The 20,066-nt window shown below is 33.1% G+C and overlaps 1 protein-coding gene across 1 annotated transcript; it reads left to right on the top strand.

Moving 5' to 3' along the window:
• Positions 1-13,757: 13,757 nt before the first annotated feature.
• LOC131595990 (UDP-galactose transporter 1) lies at positions 13,758-19,711 on the top strand. Its single transcript, XM_058868531.1, has 6 exons — positions 13,758-14,091; positions 16,395-16,644; positions 16,735-16,942; positions 18,684-18,915; positions 19,110-19,392; positions 19,506-19,711. Exons 1-5 carry the CDS (start codon positions 13,981-13,983, stop codon positions 19,335-19,337), a joined length of 1,029 nt encoding a protein of 342 aa, XP_058724514.1. The 5' UTR covers positions 13,758-13,980; the 3' UTR covers positions 19,338-19,392; positions 19,506-19,711.
• The last annotated feature ends 355 nt before the right edge of the window (positions 19,712-20,066 follow it).

The raw sequence follows: 20,066 nt of genomic DNA, 5'->3' as shown, positions 1-20,066 counted from the left end.
TCACTTTCAAAGTCTAATTCAGCTACTACGAATAGTACTGACACGACAAAAGATCTAATTCGGTTACTACGAACGGTACTGACACGGTCAACGCTCAGAGATCTAATTCTATCATCACGAACGGTGTAGACACGATCAATGACCAACTAAGTCTAATTCAGTTACTACGAACGGTGCTGACACGACAAGAGAATCTAATTCTACCATCACGAACGATGTAGACGCGATTATCTCCTCAAGATCTAATTCCATCATCACAAACGGTGTGGACACGATCAACTGCTTCTAAGATCTAATTCGGTTACTACGAACGGTACTGACACGATCAACTCTCAGAGATCTAATTCTATCATCACGAACGGTGTAGACACGATCACTGACTTTCCCAGTCTAATTCAGCTACTACGAACGGTACTGACACGACAAAATATCTAATTCGGTTACTACGAACAGTACCGACACGATCAACCTTTAAAGAGATCTAATTCCATCATCACGAACGATGTGGACACGATCAAATATTTCCTAAGTCTAATTCAGTTACTACGAACGGTGCTGACACGATCAAACTCTCAAAGATCTAATTCATCTACTACGAACGGTAATGACACGATCAAAACACAAACAACACTTCTCAAACACTTCAAACACCTGGATGGCATCTTCAAGCCCATCTCCGACAAAAGTCCCTACTTCAGCTAGGGCAAATTTCTTGGTATTCTAGTGTTCAATCATCTTCCACCTTCAGATACCGACTGGCACACAAACCACTCTATATCTTCAGGTTTAAGAAGATTGAACAGGGGCAGCTGTCATACCCCAAAATTTGCCCACAATATTCAAATATTCAAATTATTTTAAAATTGGATTTTTTTTATAAAATTTTGAGGTCATTCACATTGACGTCTTGAATTTTATAAATATTCAATTTAAAGTCTATTTTAAAATATAATAATTTACTCTTAAATTATTTATATTTTAATAAATAGCAAAATGCTTTCTCATGCTTCATACACTTCCAATTGACTTTTATTTCAAACAAATAATATAACATAGTTGGTAAGGAGGTAAGGCTTGCAAGTACAAAGTCTCGGGTTCAAATCCCACTTCTAACACTTTTTTTTCTTTTTTTTCTAACTATAGTTTTAATTTTATTTTTATTAAAAAATCACAAAAAATCATTTTTTTTATCATTTTATTTTTAATTTTCGCACTATTTAAATATGCATTTTTTAAAATAGTCAAATTTTCACTTTTATGTATTTTCTAGTCAAAAATCATCAAAAATCATAAAATATTCAAAAAAATCCAAAAAAAAAGTTTTTAATCTTATTTGTCCTATTTTTAGCACTTTTTATAACTTAGAGAACAAGTCAATCTTATTAAATTAGTTTGATTTAATTTTTTATTAAAATTAAAACAAATTGATTTTTGGGCTTTGATTTGGTCCATAGTTTTACTATAATTATTTTTTCTAACCTAATTCATGATATATAAATAAAACTAACAATTACAAATTTCTCAATTTACTCTCTCACAACTAAACCCTTATTTTTTTTAACACCTTCAACCTTATTCTTCATTCCTAATTCCTACCTACAAAACAATTCACCAAGTTTCTTCAATATCTTTTGTTCTTTTTTTGCTTAGTTCTTGGCCAATGATTTCGTATGAGGCCTCATCTTCTTCTTTTTTAAAGAAAAAATCTTTTTCTAAATCTTTTTATCAAAACTAAAAATAAACCTTTTGTTTTCAAAACCTTTTGGCCAATGATTATCATATGAGGCCCTTGATGTATGTTTTTATACTAACTTTAGTTTTTGGCTAATGATGATACTTGAGGCCACCTTTTATCAAAATTCTTATGTTTTTGACATCCTCTTTATGTTTCGAAACATTTTCTTTCAACTCTCTTTTTTTAAAAAACCTTTTTCAAATACTTTATCTAGAATTACAATTTTTTTGGCCAATGATGATACATGAGGCTTGTTTTTTTTTAATCATTGTTTTGGTCATTGTTGCTACATTTTAGTTTAAATTTATGTTTTTACAATCATAATTATTATTTTTTTTTTTACTTTTGAGAATTTTTGCCCTTTTAGCCATAATCTAACTTTCTGAACCTTTCTTTATTTTTTGGGAAAATTTAGATTATATGAGGTCAAACCTATTTTATAATATTTTTTATTTTATTATTGTAACTATTATCATTACTAACCCTTATTATTATTATTATTATTATTATTATTATTATTATTATTATTATTATTATTATTATTATTATTATTATTATTATTATTATTATTATCATTATTATTAACATTATTACTATCCTTGTTTGCAGGTACTTCCTTTGGCCATTAACCTTGTTTTGGCCAAACAATTTTGCTGGCCACTTTCTCACCATGTACTCTCAAGAGCGCACAACACCCAATCTGAGCTAAGTTTCTTTTTTTGTTTTTATTTTAATTGCATGAAATTTTTTATATATATTCCTTTCTTTTTTTATTATTAGTATAATTTTTTTCTTTTATTTATTTTTATTTATTTAACCAAATTAGTTTTTATATATAATAATTTCATAGTTATTTATTTTAATCGAAAACTCGTTTTTTAATTTTATCAATAATTATTTTTAAAACAATAAAAAATTTTATTTTTGTATATATTTTTAATTAATTAATTAATTGAAAATTAATAATTAAAGTTTTTGTTAACCTTGATTCATTTATAAACCTTAAAATCTTCAGGCAGGTGTTCTCCACTAACGCATTGTTAGGCCTTATAAACCTTTTGGGTCACAATAAGTTTTCTTAAATAACCCTTTAGGGTTCGTAAACTTTTTAGGGTTTATAATCAATTAACGTTTAAATCAGTTAATGCACTAACATTTCTCTTCTTCATGTCAATTCTTTTCAGGGTTACCATCAGGGTTCGTCCGCCTACGCACCACGCCAGATCAAAAGCTAAGTCCCTAATTTGATTATTATTTTAAATATTATTTTTGTCCTATAAAATAAATTATGATTTACTTTTAAATATCAATGAGTCAGCCATACACTCACTGCATCCTTTTTCTTTATGCCCATCTTTTAGGATTCATCACAATCTGGTCAGTGTCAATGCTTCATGCCTCAAGGCTAGCCTCTGCCCATCAACCTTCATCCATCAAAGATAAAAGTTTGTCAGACTGCCAAAGCTACGTTGGTAACCCTAAACTCTGTCTTTATTATTACTTATGTCAAACCCTATTAAGGGATCCGCTGGTTTCATTGTTCCCTTCCCCGTATTATTATGTAACTGTTCCCTGGTTGTATTGTTTGGCCTTGAAGGCACTTAAAACTGTTATATTATATTTACTGCGTGGTTAGTAATTTAGGGAGTGCAAACCATGAACTGAACATAGATCACCTAATTACAAGATAAATGTAATCGAAGTTAACCACGTGATTGCTGCACACACTCACCTTTAGGGTAACCTCTTCTGTTGCCTGTTGCCTTGCTGCCTCTAAGTGTACTAAATAGTCAAGTCCCTCGATTCCGAGGATACCTAAAGCAAAACAAATGTTGCCCTAAGTTCATTATCATCATCAAGTTTGTCCCTCGATGTTGCCTTATATGATGATTGTCCCAATTGCTAAGGTATCCTCGCATGATGCCTAAAAAGATTAATGACTATTATATCCTTCCCTTAGACTACCTGCCCTCTTTATGGCATGGGACAGTCTTATGGCGAACGATTACTCGATGACCCTTAAACATCCAATTGAAAGGCTTCCTGCCCTCTTATGGCATGGATAGATCCTTTCGCCTCGAAAAGCTAAAAGAACAAATTTTTAAACTTAGGGTAAGTTGCTAGTAATTGCTTGCTCCATTCAAATTCAAAATTCAAAATCAAACTATTTTCCCATTAATTTTCAAATACTTTTCAAAAAGACTACGCTTATTTACAAGCTAAAGTTCTTCTTCAAAGTTTACTTTTCACACCTCCTATTTCAAAATAATTTCAAACAAGGCTACGCTTATTTATAAACTAAAGTCCTTAACGAAACCTTTTACTATTCGCACACCGCTTTTCAAACAAATCAAACAAACAAAGTGAGCTAAGCAATTAAGAGCCCATGGATAACCATGGATGCAAAGGGTGCCTTACACCTTCCCTTTGTATAACTTACCCCCCGAACTCAAAATCTTTCAAAAGGTCTTTCCTGTTCTTTTAGCCTTTCTTTAAATTGGATAAAATAAAAGTCGGTGGCGACTCTTGCTTACCGCGACATTATTAAAAAGTCAGTTCACCGTATTACAGTCGTCTATAATCATCTACGATGACTAGTCCATATTTCTTCCCTCTGACAGATGCTGTTTTGACTGGGCCAAACAAATCAATGTGCAGAAGTTCTAGCGGCCTAGAGGAAGAGACGACATTCTTAGACTTGAATGCAGGTTTGGAAAACTTCCCTTTCTGACATGCTTCGCAAAGAGCATCTGATTTATATTTCAGATTAGGGAGTCCTCTGACCAGATTAAGTTTGTTAATCTGAGAAATCTTTCTCAAACTAGCATGACCCAATCTTCTGTACCAGACCCATTGCTCTTCACTAACAGACATAAGACAAGTTACCTTCTGATTCTTAAGATCTTGAAGATAAATCTTGTAAATGTTGTTCTTTCTCTTGCCTGTAAATAGGATTGAGCCATCCTTCTGACTTACAGCTTTATAAGACATTTGATTAAAGATTATGTCATAACCATTGTCACGTAATTGACTTATGGACAATAAGTTATGAGCTAATCCATCTACTAGAAGAACATTAGTTATGGAAGGAGAGTTACCAATACTTATGGTTCCTGAGCCAATGATATTGCCCTTCTGGTTCCCTCCAAACTTAACTTCTCCAGCAGATTTAAGCACCAGGTCTTGGAACATAGACCTTTTTCCCGTCATGTGCCGTGAGCACCCAGAGTCCAGGTACCATGACATGTTTTGCTTTGTCTTCTTTGCAGCTAAGGATATATGCAACAGGGATAATCTTTTCCTTAGGTACCCACAATTTCTTGGGTCCTTTCTTGTTAGTTTTCCTCAAGTTCTGATTGAACTTGGGTTTACCATGATAAATAACAGGAGGTACAGCATGATATTTCTTAGTTTGAGCAGCATGATATTTTCTATTTTGTGTCACATGCTTCTTAGTGTGTGTAATGTGAAAACTTTTAGCATGTGATGTGAGCCAAATATCATGGGAGTGACCATACTTGAACTGATCATACAATGACTTGTATGTGATTTTCATATCATCTACAGGTTCAAGCTTGTATGGGGTTTCACCCTCATAACTTATGCCAAATCTCTTGTTTCCACTAACTGCATATATCATAGAGGCAAGTTGACTTCTTCCAATACCTCTAGATAAAAATTTCTAAAGCTCAAATCATATTCCTTAAGAATATTGTTCATACTTGGAATAGACTTCTCTGAACCAGAAGATGATTCAACATCTTTGGATAATTTTAAAACTTTTTCCTTAAGTTCAGAATTTTCTACTTCAAGCTTCTTAGTTTCAGATTCAAATAGATTCTTCAACTTTTTATATTTAATACTAAGAAGAGCCTTGCGTTCCAGAATTTCAGTTAGACTAGAAACTAGCTCTTCTCTAGATAGTTTAGAAAATACCTCTTCAGAGTCTGAGTCTGATTCTGATGTAGATTTTGATCCGTCATCAACAGTGGCCATGAACGCAATGTTTGCATGCTCATCTTTAGAGTCTGATTCTGATTTTGATGAATCTGAATCGTCCCAAGTAGCCATAAGGCCTTTCTTCTTTTGAAACTTCTTCTTGGGTTTTTCCCTCTGAAGCTTTGGAAACTCACTATTGTAATGACCTGGCTCCTTGCATTCAAAGCACGTGACCTTCTTTTTGTCAGATCTTCTGAGACCAGAAGATTCTCCTCTTTCAGGCTTTTTGGAACTTCTGAAGTTCTTGAACTTCCTTTGTTTGCTCTTACAGAGTTGGTTTACCCTTCTGGAAATCATGGACAATTCATCATCTTCTTCTTCTGATTCTGACTCTTCAGAATCTCCTTCTTCAGCCTAAAAAGCGTTAGTGCATTTTTTATTATTAGATTTTAATGCAATAGACTTACCTTTCTTTTGAGGTTCATTAGCATCCAGCTCTATTTCGTGACTCCTCAGGGCGCTGATCAACTCTTCCAAAGAGACTTCATTCAAATTCCTTGCAATCTTGAATGCAGTCACCATTGGGCCCCATCTTCTGGGCAAGCTTCTGATGATCTTCTTGACGTGATCAGCCTTTGTGTATCCCTTTTCAAGCACTCTTAATCCAGCAGTTAGAGTTTGAAATCTTGAGAACATTGTTTCAATGTTTTCATCATCCTCCATCTTGAAGGCTCCATACTTCTGGATTAATGCAAGAGCTTTTGTCTCCTTGACTTGGGCATTTCCTTCGTGAGTCATCTTCAAGGATTCAAAGATGTCATGGGCAGTTTCTCTGTTTGATATCTTCTCATATTCAGCATGAGAAATAGCATTCAGCAGAATAGTCCTAGACTTGTGATGATTTTTGAATTGTTTCTTTTGATCATCACTCATTTCTTGTCTTGACATCTTTACTCCTCCAGCATTTACACGATGTCTGTAACCATCCACAAGAAGATCCCATAAGTCACCATCTAGACCAAGGAAGTAACTTTCCAATCTATCTTTCCAGTATTCAAAGTTTTCACCATCAAATACTGGTGGTCTAGAATATCCCTTTCCATTGTTGTTTTGATCATTAGCAACAGGAGTTGATGCAGCAGTTGGTGTATCAACCATATTGATTTAGCGTTTTTCTCTTCCTGAATCTTTTTCTAACACGGATAAGTGCTTGCACCTAGAACCGGCGCTCTGATGCCAATTGAAGGATAGAAAAACACTTAGAAAGGGGGGTTTGAATAATTGTGACTTTAAAAACTCTTAAGATAAAAACAATTAACACAATTATTTTTATCCTGGTTCGTTGTTAACGAAACTACTTCAGTCCACCCCCTTAGAGTGATTTACCTCAACTGAGGATTTAATCCACTAATCAATCTTGATTACAATGGTTTTCCACTTAGATACCCTCTAAGTCTTCTAGAGTATACTGATCACAACTTGATTACTTTAGGAATACACCACTTAGAAACTTCTAAGTCTTCTAGAGTCTACTGATCTCACTGATCACTCTAGGAACCTTTTACAATCAATGTAAAATTAATGTTTACAAGAGTATGAATTGCTTCTTAGAAAGCTATAATCACAACTGTGATATTTCTCTTAAGTTCTAAGCTTAACACTCACTGAATATTACAATAGTTGTGAGGTTGAAGATGAAGTTCGTGAGTAATGAATTCAACAGTATTTCAGTATTTTTCAAGAGTTGTTCTTTTGCTTCTGATCAGAACTTCATATTTATAGGAGTTTTAAGAAGATGATCGTTGGGAGCATTTAATGTGTTGCGTGTTCCGTACAACTCTGCATTTAATGTTTCACACTTTTGTCAACTACCTCGAGCCTTGCTTTTGCTGCTTTTACTGACTTTTCCTTTAGTAGCTTCTAACGTTCCTTTTGTCAGTCAGCGTAGCCTATCATCTTGTACTTGCTTCTGATCTGATGTTTGTAGAAACAACGTTTGAATAATCAGAGTCAAACAGCTTGGTGCAAAGCATCTTCTTGTCTTCTAACTTTGAAGTGCTTGAGCGTGATACCATAAGAACTTGAGTGCTTCTGCTTCTGATCTCATGTTCTTCTGATGCTTCATAGACCATGTTCTGATTCTGCTTGACCATCTTCTGATGTCTTGCGAGAGCATGTTCTGATGTTGCAATCTTGAACCTTCTGAGTCAGTGCTTCTGAGCGCTGAATTGTGCATACTCTTTATATATTTTCTGAAATGGAAAATGTAAAGGATTAGAGTACCACATTGTCTTATACAAAATTCATATACATTATTATCATCAAAACAAGAATATTGATCAAAACAAATCTTGTTCTAACAGTTTCCTCATTCTCACATGAATGGTAATCACAAAACAACACATCTATGTCCAAAACACCTAAATCAGTTTCATACATACCCTTTTCCAAATATGTACACTCTTGAAGGAGTGCAGGATCAGAAATTTCATAATAATGAACATCTTGAATTTTATTACCTTCAGAAACATCACAGTTGGATTCAAAATCAACAAAAGAATCATCCAATATAGCTTTTGAGTCAACTACAGATTTAGTTATACTTCCCAGTTTCTCACTTTCCATCATACTACATTCAATATTTTCTTCGCAGTGTCTTAAACTATTTTCAAAATTCTCAGCAAAGGCATCCGATAGAGATTCATGTGTTCGGGGATTCTGTTCTCCTAAACAGTCAACATTTGTATTCTGCTCCAGAATCACCCTGTCACTAAAACCCTCAGCATTGAACTCCAATATCTACCTGCATTGGAAGTTTCTTCAACTATATCAGAGGTCTCGGTGTTGTTAACAACTTTCAACTTCCTTTGCATGACATCATCGATCTCAATAAACTCAACCTTAATTTCATCAGTCCTATCTAAACCATCTGATTTCATGTCATCATATTCAAATTCATTTAAGGAAACATTTACCTTCTCAAATTGCTCATTGTCCAAACTCTATTGCGAACACTCCAACATGGTATCAGAATCAATTGAACTAGCAGTAGAGTAACCCTCACAATCTACTCTGATTCGAAGACCTTGTCCATCCACAATCCTTTCCTCGTCATTCTCAGCTTCAATAGAAATAACAGAACCAATATCTTCCGAAATAACACAAACAAGATTCTCCGCAAGCTCATCAGAAAGACGACATAAACGCGGCGTCTCTTTGAGTGTAACAAGTTTTGCTGAAGCAAAATCTCTGCCAATGCATTTCAGCTTGGAAACATTAAAAGGTATTTTATCAAACACCTTATATGCATTATTTTCTAAAACATCATTAAACAACAATACATTTGCGTCGGTCTCATATGAGTTAAAAAAAGATGTTGTTATTGCAGTCGCAGATGTTATTCCACCAAACAGAGTTGATGTCTTCGAAGATGAAGTTCCTCCAAACGGTGTAGTGGAAGACGCAAATCCAAACAAAGTCGAAGAAGTCGAGGACGACGACGGTGCCTCAAACAGCGTTGAATAAGTAGAAGAAGCCGAGGTAGGGGCTCCAAATGGTGAAGAATCTGACGGTAATCCAAATGGCGTCGAAGAAGCTGATGACGGTGCTCCAAACGATGAAGATCCGAACACAGAAGAAGTCGCGGTGAAAGAAGACGACCTTGTTGAAAACTTGAAAGCGAGCTCTCTGGAGTGGAGATTGATGGGTGAGAGGTTCTTTTGTTTGTGTTGTTTTTGTTTCTTTTTATTAAAAGAGGAATCAGACACTTAGATATACTTCTTAAAATCTCTTCTATTTCTTGAATGGATTTGATATTGATGATAAATTATGGAAGAGGTGTTTGTTGGTTGGAGTTGTTGATAATAATTATTATAGTAATATGAATAATTAGATGATGAATAGGATGAATATGGGTTGTCATTAGATGGATATGGTGAATACCCATAATTTGGATACAAATTTGGTGATGATGATCCAAAATGAGTGTAACAAGGTGTAAAGATTTCCCATGGAAAAGATGGAAAATGAGAGATTGATATGAGATGTAAGAGAGGAGTTTGTGGGATAAGTTGAAGGAATACTCCATGGATGATATGAAGGTGTATGATAAGGGTAATCCATAAGAGGATTTGAGTACATAATTAAAGCACCAATTGATAGGAAGATTTCCTACCAAGACTATAGAACTAGGGTTTCTAAAATGAAAGAGGAAAAACAATAAAACTATCTAAGAGAATTGAAATAAAAGATAACATTTTCATTTGATTGATCATTCCAAATGTCTCTATGAGACTACATTATATAATGCTCTCAATGAATAATAAATCTAAAAGCCCAAACATTACTAAAAACCTAATTCTAACAAAACATTCAAAATAAAATAACAACTAACATAATTATATTACTAAATAAAATATCTAATTGCACCTCCTATCACAAGGTATTTTTTAAAATGAAATGCTATAATATAGAAAGTTGTAGAAGAAAACTTTAATGAAAACTTTATCTTTTTTTTTTATGGACACCATGTTATACATTATTCTATTTACCCGTCAAAGAAAAAGACAATAGTATTATATTAAAATTAAAATAAATTAAAAAAAATAAAAATATTTTCGATAAGCTTCAATTCTTTAAAATTATTAATTTATAGATACCAATCACATATTTATAAAATAATACTTTTAGAAGGAACTGAACAATAAACCGACAATTTCAGTCATCTATCTCATATATCATATACTAATGAATAGTAGAGTTTTAGATTTTATTGTCAATAATTGTTGGTCTTTCCCTTCTGCATGTCTGGATTTCTTTCCTTTTTTAAAGAGAAAAATCACCACAATTTATCTTTTTGATGGTATTTGCAGAGACAAATTAATATGGAAAGTTTTATGGCAGTGGTATGTTGACTCTTAAAGATGCATACCACTTCAAAAGTCATTTATAACATGCACCTCCTTTGGCTAAACACATATAGTAACGATATTCCTTCCTTCAAATCCCTTCTTGTTTGGAATATCTTTCATCATAAGTTGCCTACGGATGATCAATTACAATACACGAGCGCTCAATGGGCTTCTATGTGCTCTAATTGTAATAATCATGTTGAAACTATAAATAATCTCTTCTTCAATTGCTCATTTTCTACCAAAATTTGGTCTCAGTTATTTGGAAAGCTTAATCTTAATTTTCAAATGACCTATGCTAATGTTTGGGAGGCTTGTTACAAAGCTAGTTCGCCTCAGCGGTCCTTTACTATTACGACAATATTCATTTTTCTATTGAATGCAATTTAGATCTCTGGAAACTCTTCAAGGTTTAATGGTAAATTTTCTCACTTTGACTCAATGTGTTCCTTAATTCTGGCTCAGGTCCAACTTTCAAATTCTAGATCCAAGCTTACTTACAATCACAACTGGAAGAATTTTGTTGTCTTAAAAGCTTTAAATGCTCCTATTAGGCCTCCCAAGCCCCCTTCCATTTCATAAGTTCTATGGTTCCCTCCACCTCCTTATTGGTTTAAGTGTAATGTGGATGAAGCCTATACTTCTGACCTTGTCTCAACTAGATGTGGAGGTATTTTTAGGGATTCAAATGGTCATTTTTGCATGACCTTTGTTGAACCTCTTCCTTGGAGAAATTCCATGTTCGTAGAATTTTGCTGTGTTCCCAGAAGCATTGAAGTGACTAAAGAGAAAGGTTACCAAAATTTAGGGGTGGAATTTGACTCCTCCACTGTTGTCAAAACATTATCTTCTTTTAACCATGATATGTTCCTTAGCAATTAAGAAACATCATTAATCATTTCACACATATTTAGAGAAGAAAATGGTTGTGTGATTTTTTTTAATAATACAGGCCACACTTCTTTTGATTATTTACCGATAGTTATTAGGAACAATTATGTAAAAAAAAGTATGATTTGCCTTTTTTAGATTTAAATATATTTTAGTGGATTTTGACCTAGTCCCACTTTTTTTTGAATCAATCTTCTTTTTAATATATTCTGATTTCGATGTAAAAAAAACTTCGAGAAAAATATTAAAAAGAAGAATGGAAATAAATAATAATAAATTGAAAAACAACCTCACTTTCTATAATATGTTTTTCTTTTTGTTTCTCCATAACATTATATAAATATAATTAAAATTGGAATATTTAGGTAATAAATACAAACGTCTAGATTTATATTGGACTATTTTGGAAATAAAATACAAACATGTAATTTTAATAAATATCATAAAATAATATATAAGATATTTATATTTTATTAATAACTTTTTTACTTTAATACATAAATATAAATAAATATTTACGTTGAAATTAAATTTTAGACGAGCCTTAAACTCATTTAACTCAATTAAGTACGAGTTGAATTAGCTCACCCTCAAATATTTAAATAGTAATTTTAATATCATGAAGATGGTAAAAAAAAAAATCAAACTTAAATTCAATTTTTAAATAAAAAAATCTTTCCTATCCTAGGTCGTGTTTATTTAAAGAATTTTTCATTTTCATTTTTATTATTATTAAATATATTTTAAAAAGTCAAAATTTAAGTATATTTTTGAAAAAAACAATTAAACTAAATAAAGCTTTAATTTTTTTATTAACATTTTCTATTTTGGTTTGAAGAAACCGTTCTCTTATCTTAAAATTTAACCTTTCATTCTATTTAAACAAAAAAATTAACTTATCATTTTAAGAGAACGATAGTTATGTAAAAAATTATATTTATATATTTTTCTTTTTTTTTAATATCAAAATATGATTTATTTATTAATTAATATAATCAAGATTATACGGAAATAGCAGACAAACGAACAAGCTGCGTTGTTACTCTTTTTTGGAAGACAAAATCAATCCTCTTAAAAACTATATTCATTATCTTAGGTGACACCACATTGCTATGCATGAATGTTTGTACTCTTTGTAAAAGATCCACCATTTTTGATGCTAGAAAACCAAAAGTTTCAAAGACAAAGGATAGAAAAGTATGTTGATTGTCGGAACACGCCTTCTTATGCTTGGTCATTTACTTGAAGCGCCTTTGAGAGCTGCATATCCCACAATAAAACCTTAAGTCCTCAGTCCTATCAGTGGGGGAAACGTCAGTCAATTCTACACATGCATGTTTCCTTCATACCCACCCATACATCCGAATATTTGTTGACCTAAAAGTCGATCTCCCCTCCTGTGTGGGTCAGACAAGAAATTCACAGGTGCCTATTTCTTTGTTGATACCACTGCACACCTAAATATATCAAGTATGACATCCCAAACAAAGTCATCTCGATATTTGAATCCTAAAGCTCATTACAATGAATAACGTGCTCCCAAATGTATCCAAGCACGCCTTGCGGCAAACATGATAAACATCATCAATAGAAAATAAGAGAATCTTAAGTCTGTATTTAAGGATGATACGATACTTTACCGAGGAAATATGTTGACCTAAACCGTCAATATAGATAATAAGGAGAAAATCTTGAGCATGTAAAAATCATTTTTATCTTTTGGTCATGTCAAACTTTACATCAATGTCTCGAACACTTCTACTAAAACGGTCATTCGCTAAAACATGTTGTGCTTTAGGAGGGACAATGTCCTTCTGGTAAAACCGTTAAGATCAAAATCTGGAATCACAACACTAAGACCATCCAAAGCTCTATCGAAATTAAGGTCAATACCATATATCCCACTATATCTCAATATATGATCTTTAAAATCTAAGGTTGGGCCCTAGAAGCCCCAAACGCGTATGAGACACCCTCTACTGTCGAATACAAACTCAACCCACCAACTCTATTAGGTAAAGAAGTCATCTTCCATTGAAGATCTCCAAAGAAAAAACTTCTACCAACCACGATATCTTTAACCGTCCTTCACAATTTTTTATAATAAAAAATAATAATAATATACCCGATCTTTTGATGATTATATTTATTTATATTTATAAAATATACATTTATTTTAAAATAAAATTAAAAATAATCATAAGAAAAGAAACATTTGGAATTGTAAATGTAAAATTAGAAAAAAAAAAAAAAAAAAGGAAAAGGGTGAGTGTAAAAAATAAAAAAAAGGTGAGTGAGGAAAATCAAAGACATTGAGATTGAGAAGTGTGAGAAAGAAAACAAAGAGCTACGGTACCGCCTGATTTCTTCAATCAATCCTTGTTCAACTCATTCACATTCCTTCACCGTTACAATTCACAAATAACAACAAAACACAAAAGAAAAAACTCTCGCATCTCTGTGAATCGCATTTTAGAGAGAGAAACGAGTAATAAGAACGGTGATATGGAAGAAGGCCTAGTTTGCCAGTGGAGCGTTTTTAGATCTCTTTTGGCAATTCTTCAATGGTGGGCTTTCAATGTCACTGTCATTATCATGAACAAGTGGATCTTTCAGGTTTCCTTCTCTCTCTCTCTTTAATTTCGAATTTGGATTTTTTTATTTTTTGAAATTCATATCTGAATTATGTTTATGATTAGATTTACCGGTTAAATTTAGCATTCTGAAGCTGTGAAGCCTGGAGATTTTTTTAATTTAGCCGATTTGTAGCGTTCTCTGGTTTTGTTGATCTATCATTCTGTATATGTGCTGTTTGTTTCTCTAAATTTATTTGGATGTTTTGTGTTTTTTTTTGTGATTTGTTTAGTTGATAAGAGTCTGGATTTTTAGAATTTGATTTACTTATATGGTGAATTTTTATCCATGAAACACAACATCGACACTGACACATCGACACCACACTGACACGTCGATATAGTATTCATTTGAAAAAAATAATAAATCAAAAGTAATCACATGTGTCTTTGTTGATTTCTTGAAAAAATAATAAATTAAAAGTAATCACCAGTGTCTGTGTTGAATTTTGACATTGATATAGACACACCTTTTTACATAGGTGCAGATGTGCTAGAGAGCTTTTTATATATTTTTATTAATAAACTCTATTGTTCCTTTTGAGCTAAATTCAAAGATGGTGGAAAATAGACTTAGATAGTTTGGGCATGTAGAGAGAAGACCAGTAGATTTTGTGGTAAGGAGAGTAGATCAGAAGGATAGAAGTCAAACAACTAGAAGAAGAGGAAGATTTAGAAAGACTATAAGAAAGGTTATTAAGAAAGATCTCGTGATTAACTATTTGGATAAAAGTATGGTCTTGGATATAAAATTATGCAAAAAGTTGATCCATGTAGCTAACCTCACTTAGTGGGATGAGGCTTGGTTGTTGATGTTGTATTGTGTAATAAGAATATTCAAAATTGCATAATGTAGATGTTGTGGACCAGGATATATTTAGTGTGTCCTTAAAATGTAATGAAGATATGAGACAAAATAAAATGTTATAGTTATACTATTAGCTTGTAGTTTAGGTAAGTGTCTGCCTTTCATCGCGGCCATTTGGCGGTCAGGAAAGATCCAAGATCCTTTGATATTATAATTTTGTGATATTCCAGGCTAGTTCTCATAGTGTTTATATTTCATAATGACTTTGATTTGTGGAATTAAGCTTTTAATCATGACCTCAAATTATTTTGATCACTGAGATTACTTGGGTCTTTATGTTCTTGTTCCATCTGTAAGGAAAAAGGTTTATCAATCTTCATCACTTTTTCCCCATGTGTATTTGGTTTCTTTCTTCCTCACCTTAGCCCTTCAATTCTCATGTTAAGAATTTAAATGAGTTGTAATCTATGAAGCCCAGATACGAAGTATGTGTGCGGTACGATTCAAATATGCGAAATTTTCAAAAAATTTGAAATGCAGGATACGATATATGATTTAGATATTTTAACAATTTTTTATATAAAAACATTGTATACATGTAGAATACTTGTAAAAAATGGATATTTTTTCACTAATATTATAACTAAATCATAATGTTCATAGTATATTTGAACCCTTATGTTAGAATATCAACAAAAGCATCATTAAAAAAACTCAAAACAAGTGTTGCTCTATGTAATAGCCAACAATTCAAAAGAATTTATCTTAGTTATTGTGTAATGGTAGCGGATTTAGTCCTGTCTCCTCTATTTTCATCATCCATAAAAACATGGCTTCTAAGTCTTGTCAACTCTGTCAATTTAAGAAGTCCAACACCATCTTTGAGTAGTAGATCATGTACATCTCAATTGATGTTCCATAAACTTGTGTTTTCTATTTTATTTTATTTCTCTTCATTTTTCCTAGGATACGTATCTGCATGTATCAGTGAAGTATTTCATACGTTTCCGGTAAATTTTTAAAAAATTAATTATGAGACTTCTAGGATACATATCCCACGTATCTATGGGGTATTGATATCCGATACGGATACTTCCCCAATTTTGGAGTATTGGGGCTTCATAGAATGAATGACAGCCACAAAAGCTTTTTCCCCGAGTTGGATTCAGATTCAGCTACATGGATCAAAAGATGCCATAATACTCTATAGTAAATAGTAAGTCTTGTCTAATAACAATCCATTCTAATTTAAATAACTGTACTTGACTTGTAATTTTTCTTAGATATTGTCGTCCTCCATTTGTTTTACCCCCTTAGTGCGGCTTCTAAAAGCTTTTTTTACACCTGCATCATCAACTACTTAATCCTATCTTGTCCCACTGTAACATTCTCATCATTCCAATATTTCACGTCGTTTACCATCCAACATGTATGGATGATAGCAAAGCCTGTAAATTTAAAATTTTCTTTTTTCGCAGAAACTAGATTTCAAGTTTCCTCTATCAGTATCCTGTATCCACTTTATCTGCTCGGCCATTGGAGCATACGTGGTAATTAAAGTGCTGAAGCTTAAACCACTCATATCCGTTGACCCTCAAGATCGCTGGAAAAGAATCTTTCCTATGTCATTTGTGTTCTGCATTAACATAGTTTTGGGAAATGTGAGCCTACGCTATATTCCCGTTTCTTTCATGCAGACAATAAAGTCATTTACTCCTGCAACAACAGGTAATATCCATTAGTTGGTTACATAGCAGCCACCTGCTTTATGTTGTAATCTTAAGAACAATTTCATCTGATTTTGGTGAACTTGTACAGTTGTCTTGCAGTGGCTAGTATGGAGGAAATATTTTGACTGGCGTATTTGGGCTTCTCTCATACCCATTGTTGGAGGGATTCTTCTGACATCTGTTACAGAGCTTAGCTTTAATATGTTAGGATTTTGTGCTGCCTTATTTGGCTGTTTGGCTACTTCTACAAAGACTATCCTTGCAGAGGCGCTGCTGCATGGTTACAAATTTGACAGGTAGATAATTTATGCTTTTCCTTTTGTTGTTTGTATTTGTTATTTGTTGTTTTCTCCCTCTCAATATTTCTGATAGGATTTAACAAGATATAAGATCAATTCAATAGAAACTCAATGAAAAAGATGTTTAATCATGAACACACCCCCTGGATCATGATGATCAGAGGACAATTACTGTGATACGCTCTTGGGCTAGTTCAAGAGTGACCCAAAACTCTACCCAATTCTTACTCACATTTGCGACAACCTCTTTATTCCCTCCCCTCTTATTTATTACACCCCGTTAGTTAGTTTGAGTTGTTTGCTAACAGATATTTCAGTAACATTTCCTTCCTATTATTTCTCAGCTAGACCTTCTAAACGCATGGCCTCCAATTAATCCTCACAAAGCTCCTATTCTTTCTCACATACCTTCTTAGTGAACGGTCTTCTATCACTTTCTTTCCTTCTCTGTTTATCCTTTTTCTCAAATTTTCCTTGTAGATTTCCCAGTGGTTTAGTCTGTAATGCCTTTTCCTTCTGGTGGATATTAGATTTTTGGATCTCTTTCTAGTCATTTTTAAAAATATTATTTTTATGCGGGTGGAAATGAGGTTGCTGAACTAGGGCTAGAAACCATTCTGTATTAAAGATAGGAAAATTTGTGTGCTGTTAAATTTGATTGCAGCACCTGCTACTGGCACGCAGCAACAATGATGCGTGATAATACTTTAATTTTTTTCTTCTGGATTTTAAACTAAAAGTGGGTGTGGCTGATTTTGTTTCATGACTCTACAACCTTGAACTAAAAGTTGCTTACTGTCCTCCTGATATGTACCTGCGTGCATACGTTAATGTAAGATTGCAGTTATTCATAAAAGCCACTTACTCTAGTGCTTGGTGTTTTTGTTATATGATAAGATTAGAGTAGAGGAATATTTATGCAGTCTGGATATGATCATATGATACAGTTTAATTAGCACATGCATATTAATTGGAGCAATAAGCACTAAATTAGCCGATATTTTTTGTACATCAAGTCATAATTCAAGTAGGTTGAAGCTTAGCAATGTTGGTGTAATCGATTCCAATCTATCTTGATGTTACCGTTGGATGTAACTAAAAAAACTAACTAATCAAATTATATTTTCCTATATTACTTTTTATTAACGTTCCCAACCATGTTTTTGATGTGGTAGCTTTTCATGTCATGCTCTTTTTATTGGGTTACATTTTGAAGGAGGGGGGAAAGTCGTGGAGGAACAAATATCCTATATCAACTTTACACTCAAGTCTCTAAGGCTTAGGCCGGTGCTAATTGAGCTACAAGCTCATTGGCAGTGCTTGTGTTTATTTTCTCTTTCTCAAAATACTGTATATGGACTGATGTCTGGAATACTCTCTTAATTCCTCAACTAAATGGCCCTTTTCATGTCAATTAGCTTCCAAAAGTTTCTATGATTGCCAAAACTCAAGAGTATGAAGGTCTGAACTACCATAGGCTGTCTGTACTATAACATGTATAAAAAAATCCTGATCAAAATCCAGTTATGGTGTTTTTAACATTTATTGTCGTGTCTACTTTTATGCATTAATTTTAAAAGAAAAGAAATGCTGTCACTGTGCAAGTGATGATTGATATTTATTACCCACGTTGTCTTAGATATGCTATACCTTGTTCTGTTATGTGCTTGTATAGGTTTTGCTTTGGCATGATTTTTCTGCGGTACATAAACTAATTATTCTTGTTTGGTAACTGTAGCATAAACACAGTTTATTACATGGCACCTTTTGCAACCCTGATCATGGTGTTACCTGCTATGTTACTTGAAGGCAATGGAATTCTTGAGTGGCTAAGTATTCACCCATATCCTTGGGCGGCCATGATCATTATTTTCAGCTCTGGTGTTTTGGCATTCTGCCTTAACTTCTCTATATTTTATGTGATTCACTCCACTACAGCGGTAACATTTAATGTTGCTGGAAACCTTAAGGTGAGATCAATCAAGCAGATTCAAATCCACTATACTATTTTCCATTTGGTCTTACATTACGAGTCTTTCATCATACTTGTCGTCAATTGGTTCATTTCATGTATTATTTGAGGAACTGCTCATATTATCTCATTATGTGATGTCTTAAGTCATTCTGCACATACCAATTAACAGTAATCATGCTTTTTGTGCAGGTTGCAGTTGCTGTCCTTGTTTCTTGGCTTATATTTAGGAATCCTATTTCTTATATGAATGCGGTGGGATGTGCGATAACTCTTGTTGGATGTACCTTCTATGGTTATGTTAGGCACATGCTTTCCCAACAACCATCCGTACCAGGAACTCCTCGGACACCCAGGACGCCTAGGAGTAAGATGGAGTTGCTTCCTCTTGTAAATGATAAATTAGATGACAAGGTCTAATTGGTTTAGTTACTAGTGAGGTTTCTGTTGTTCGAAATTACAGTAATAGCTAAAGGTAAAAAATATAAAAGAGACTTCAATTCGATTATTTATTCTGTTAGATTTTCCACAGTTTCTAATACATATAGTTCTTTTTTGAGCCCTTCATCTCTCCCGTCCTTCCTGCAGGTTGGCTCGATTTCACCATGATCGTTATCTCCCCATGTTTCTATTTTGTTTCGAGATATGACTGCAACCTACATCATACATGTGATGATAGCTAATAGGTATTATGTATTTATGTAAGTGATAATGAATCGAAACAAATTGCTTTTAAATGCACAAAGCTAACAATGAAGTTGATAACTTATTACAACTCTTTTATTTTCTGCGCATGATTACAAGTTAACTTGATTGTAGTTCATGAAAATTATGTAGAACAGTGCATTGCATGTGGTTCACCAGAATACTGAGTAAATTTTAGTAGCATTTTTTTAATTGAGTAAACTATCAATTTCCCTAAATAAATAATAAATAACAAGTAGTTTGTGGTCCTTATATTTGAAGTTAGTGGGTTCCTCTCTCCCATCTCTATACAATTAGGAGTACAATAGTAGGAAGAACTATAAATGATTTCTTCTAGCCTGTGCCATGTGGTCCTGAATCTATAGCATTGGATGCTTGTATATATGATCTCACTTAAATAAATTAGTTGTCTACCATTCCCTATATGTAGGGTATATTCATTCC

Source organism: Vicia villosa, linkage group LG4, assembly GCF_029867415.1.
Source record: "Vicia villosa cultivar HV-30 ecotype Madison, WI linkage group LG4, Vvil1.0, whole genome shotgun sequence".
Taxonomy (NCBI): domain Eukaryota; kingdom Viridiplantae; phylum Streptophyta; class Magnoliopsida; order Fabales; family Fabaceae; genus Vicia; species Vicia villosa.
Note: the sequence above shows the minus strand (reverse complement) of the source record. Positions and strands in the feature narration are given on the sequence as shown.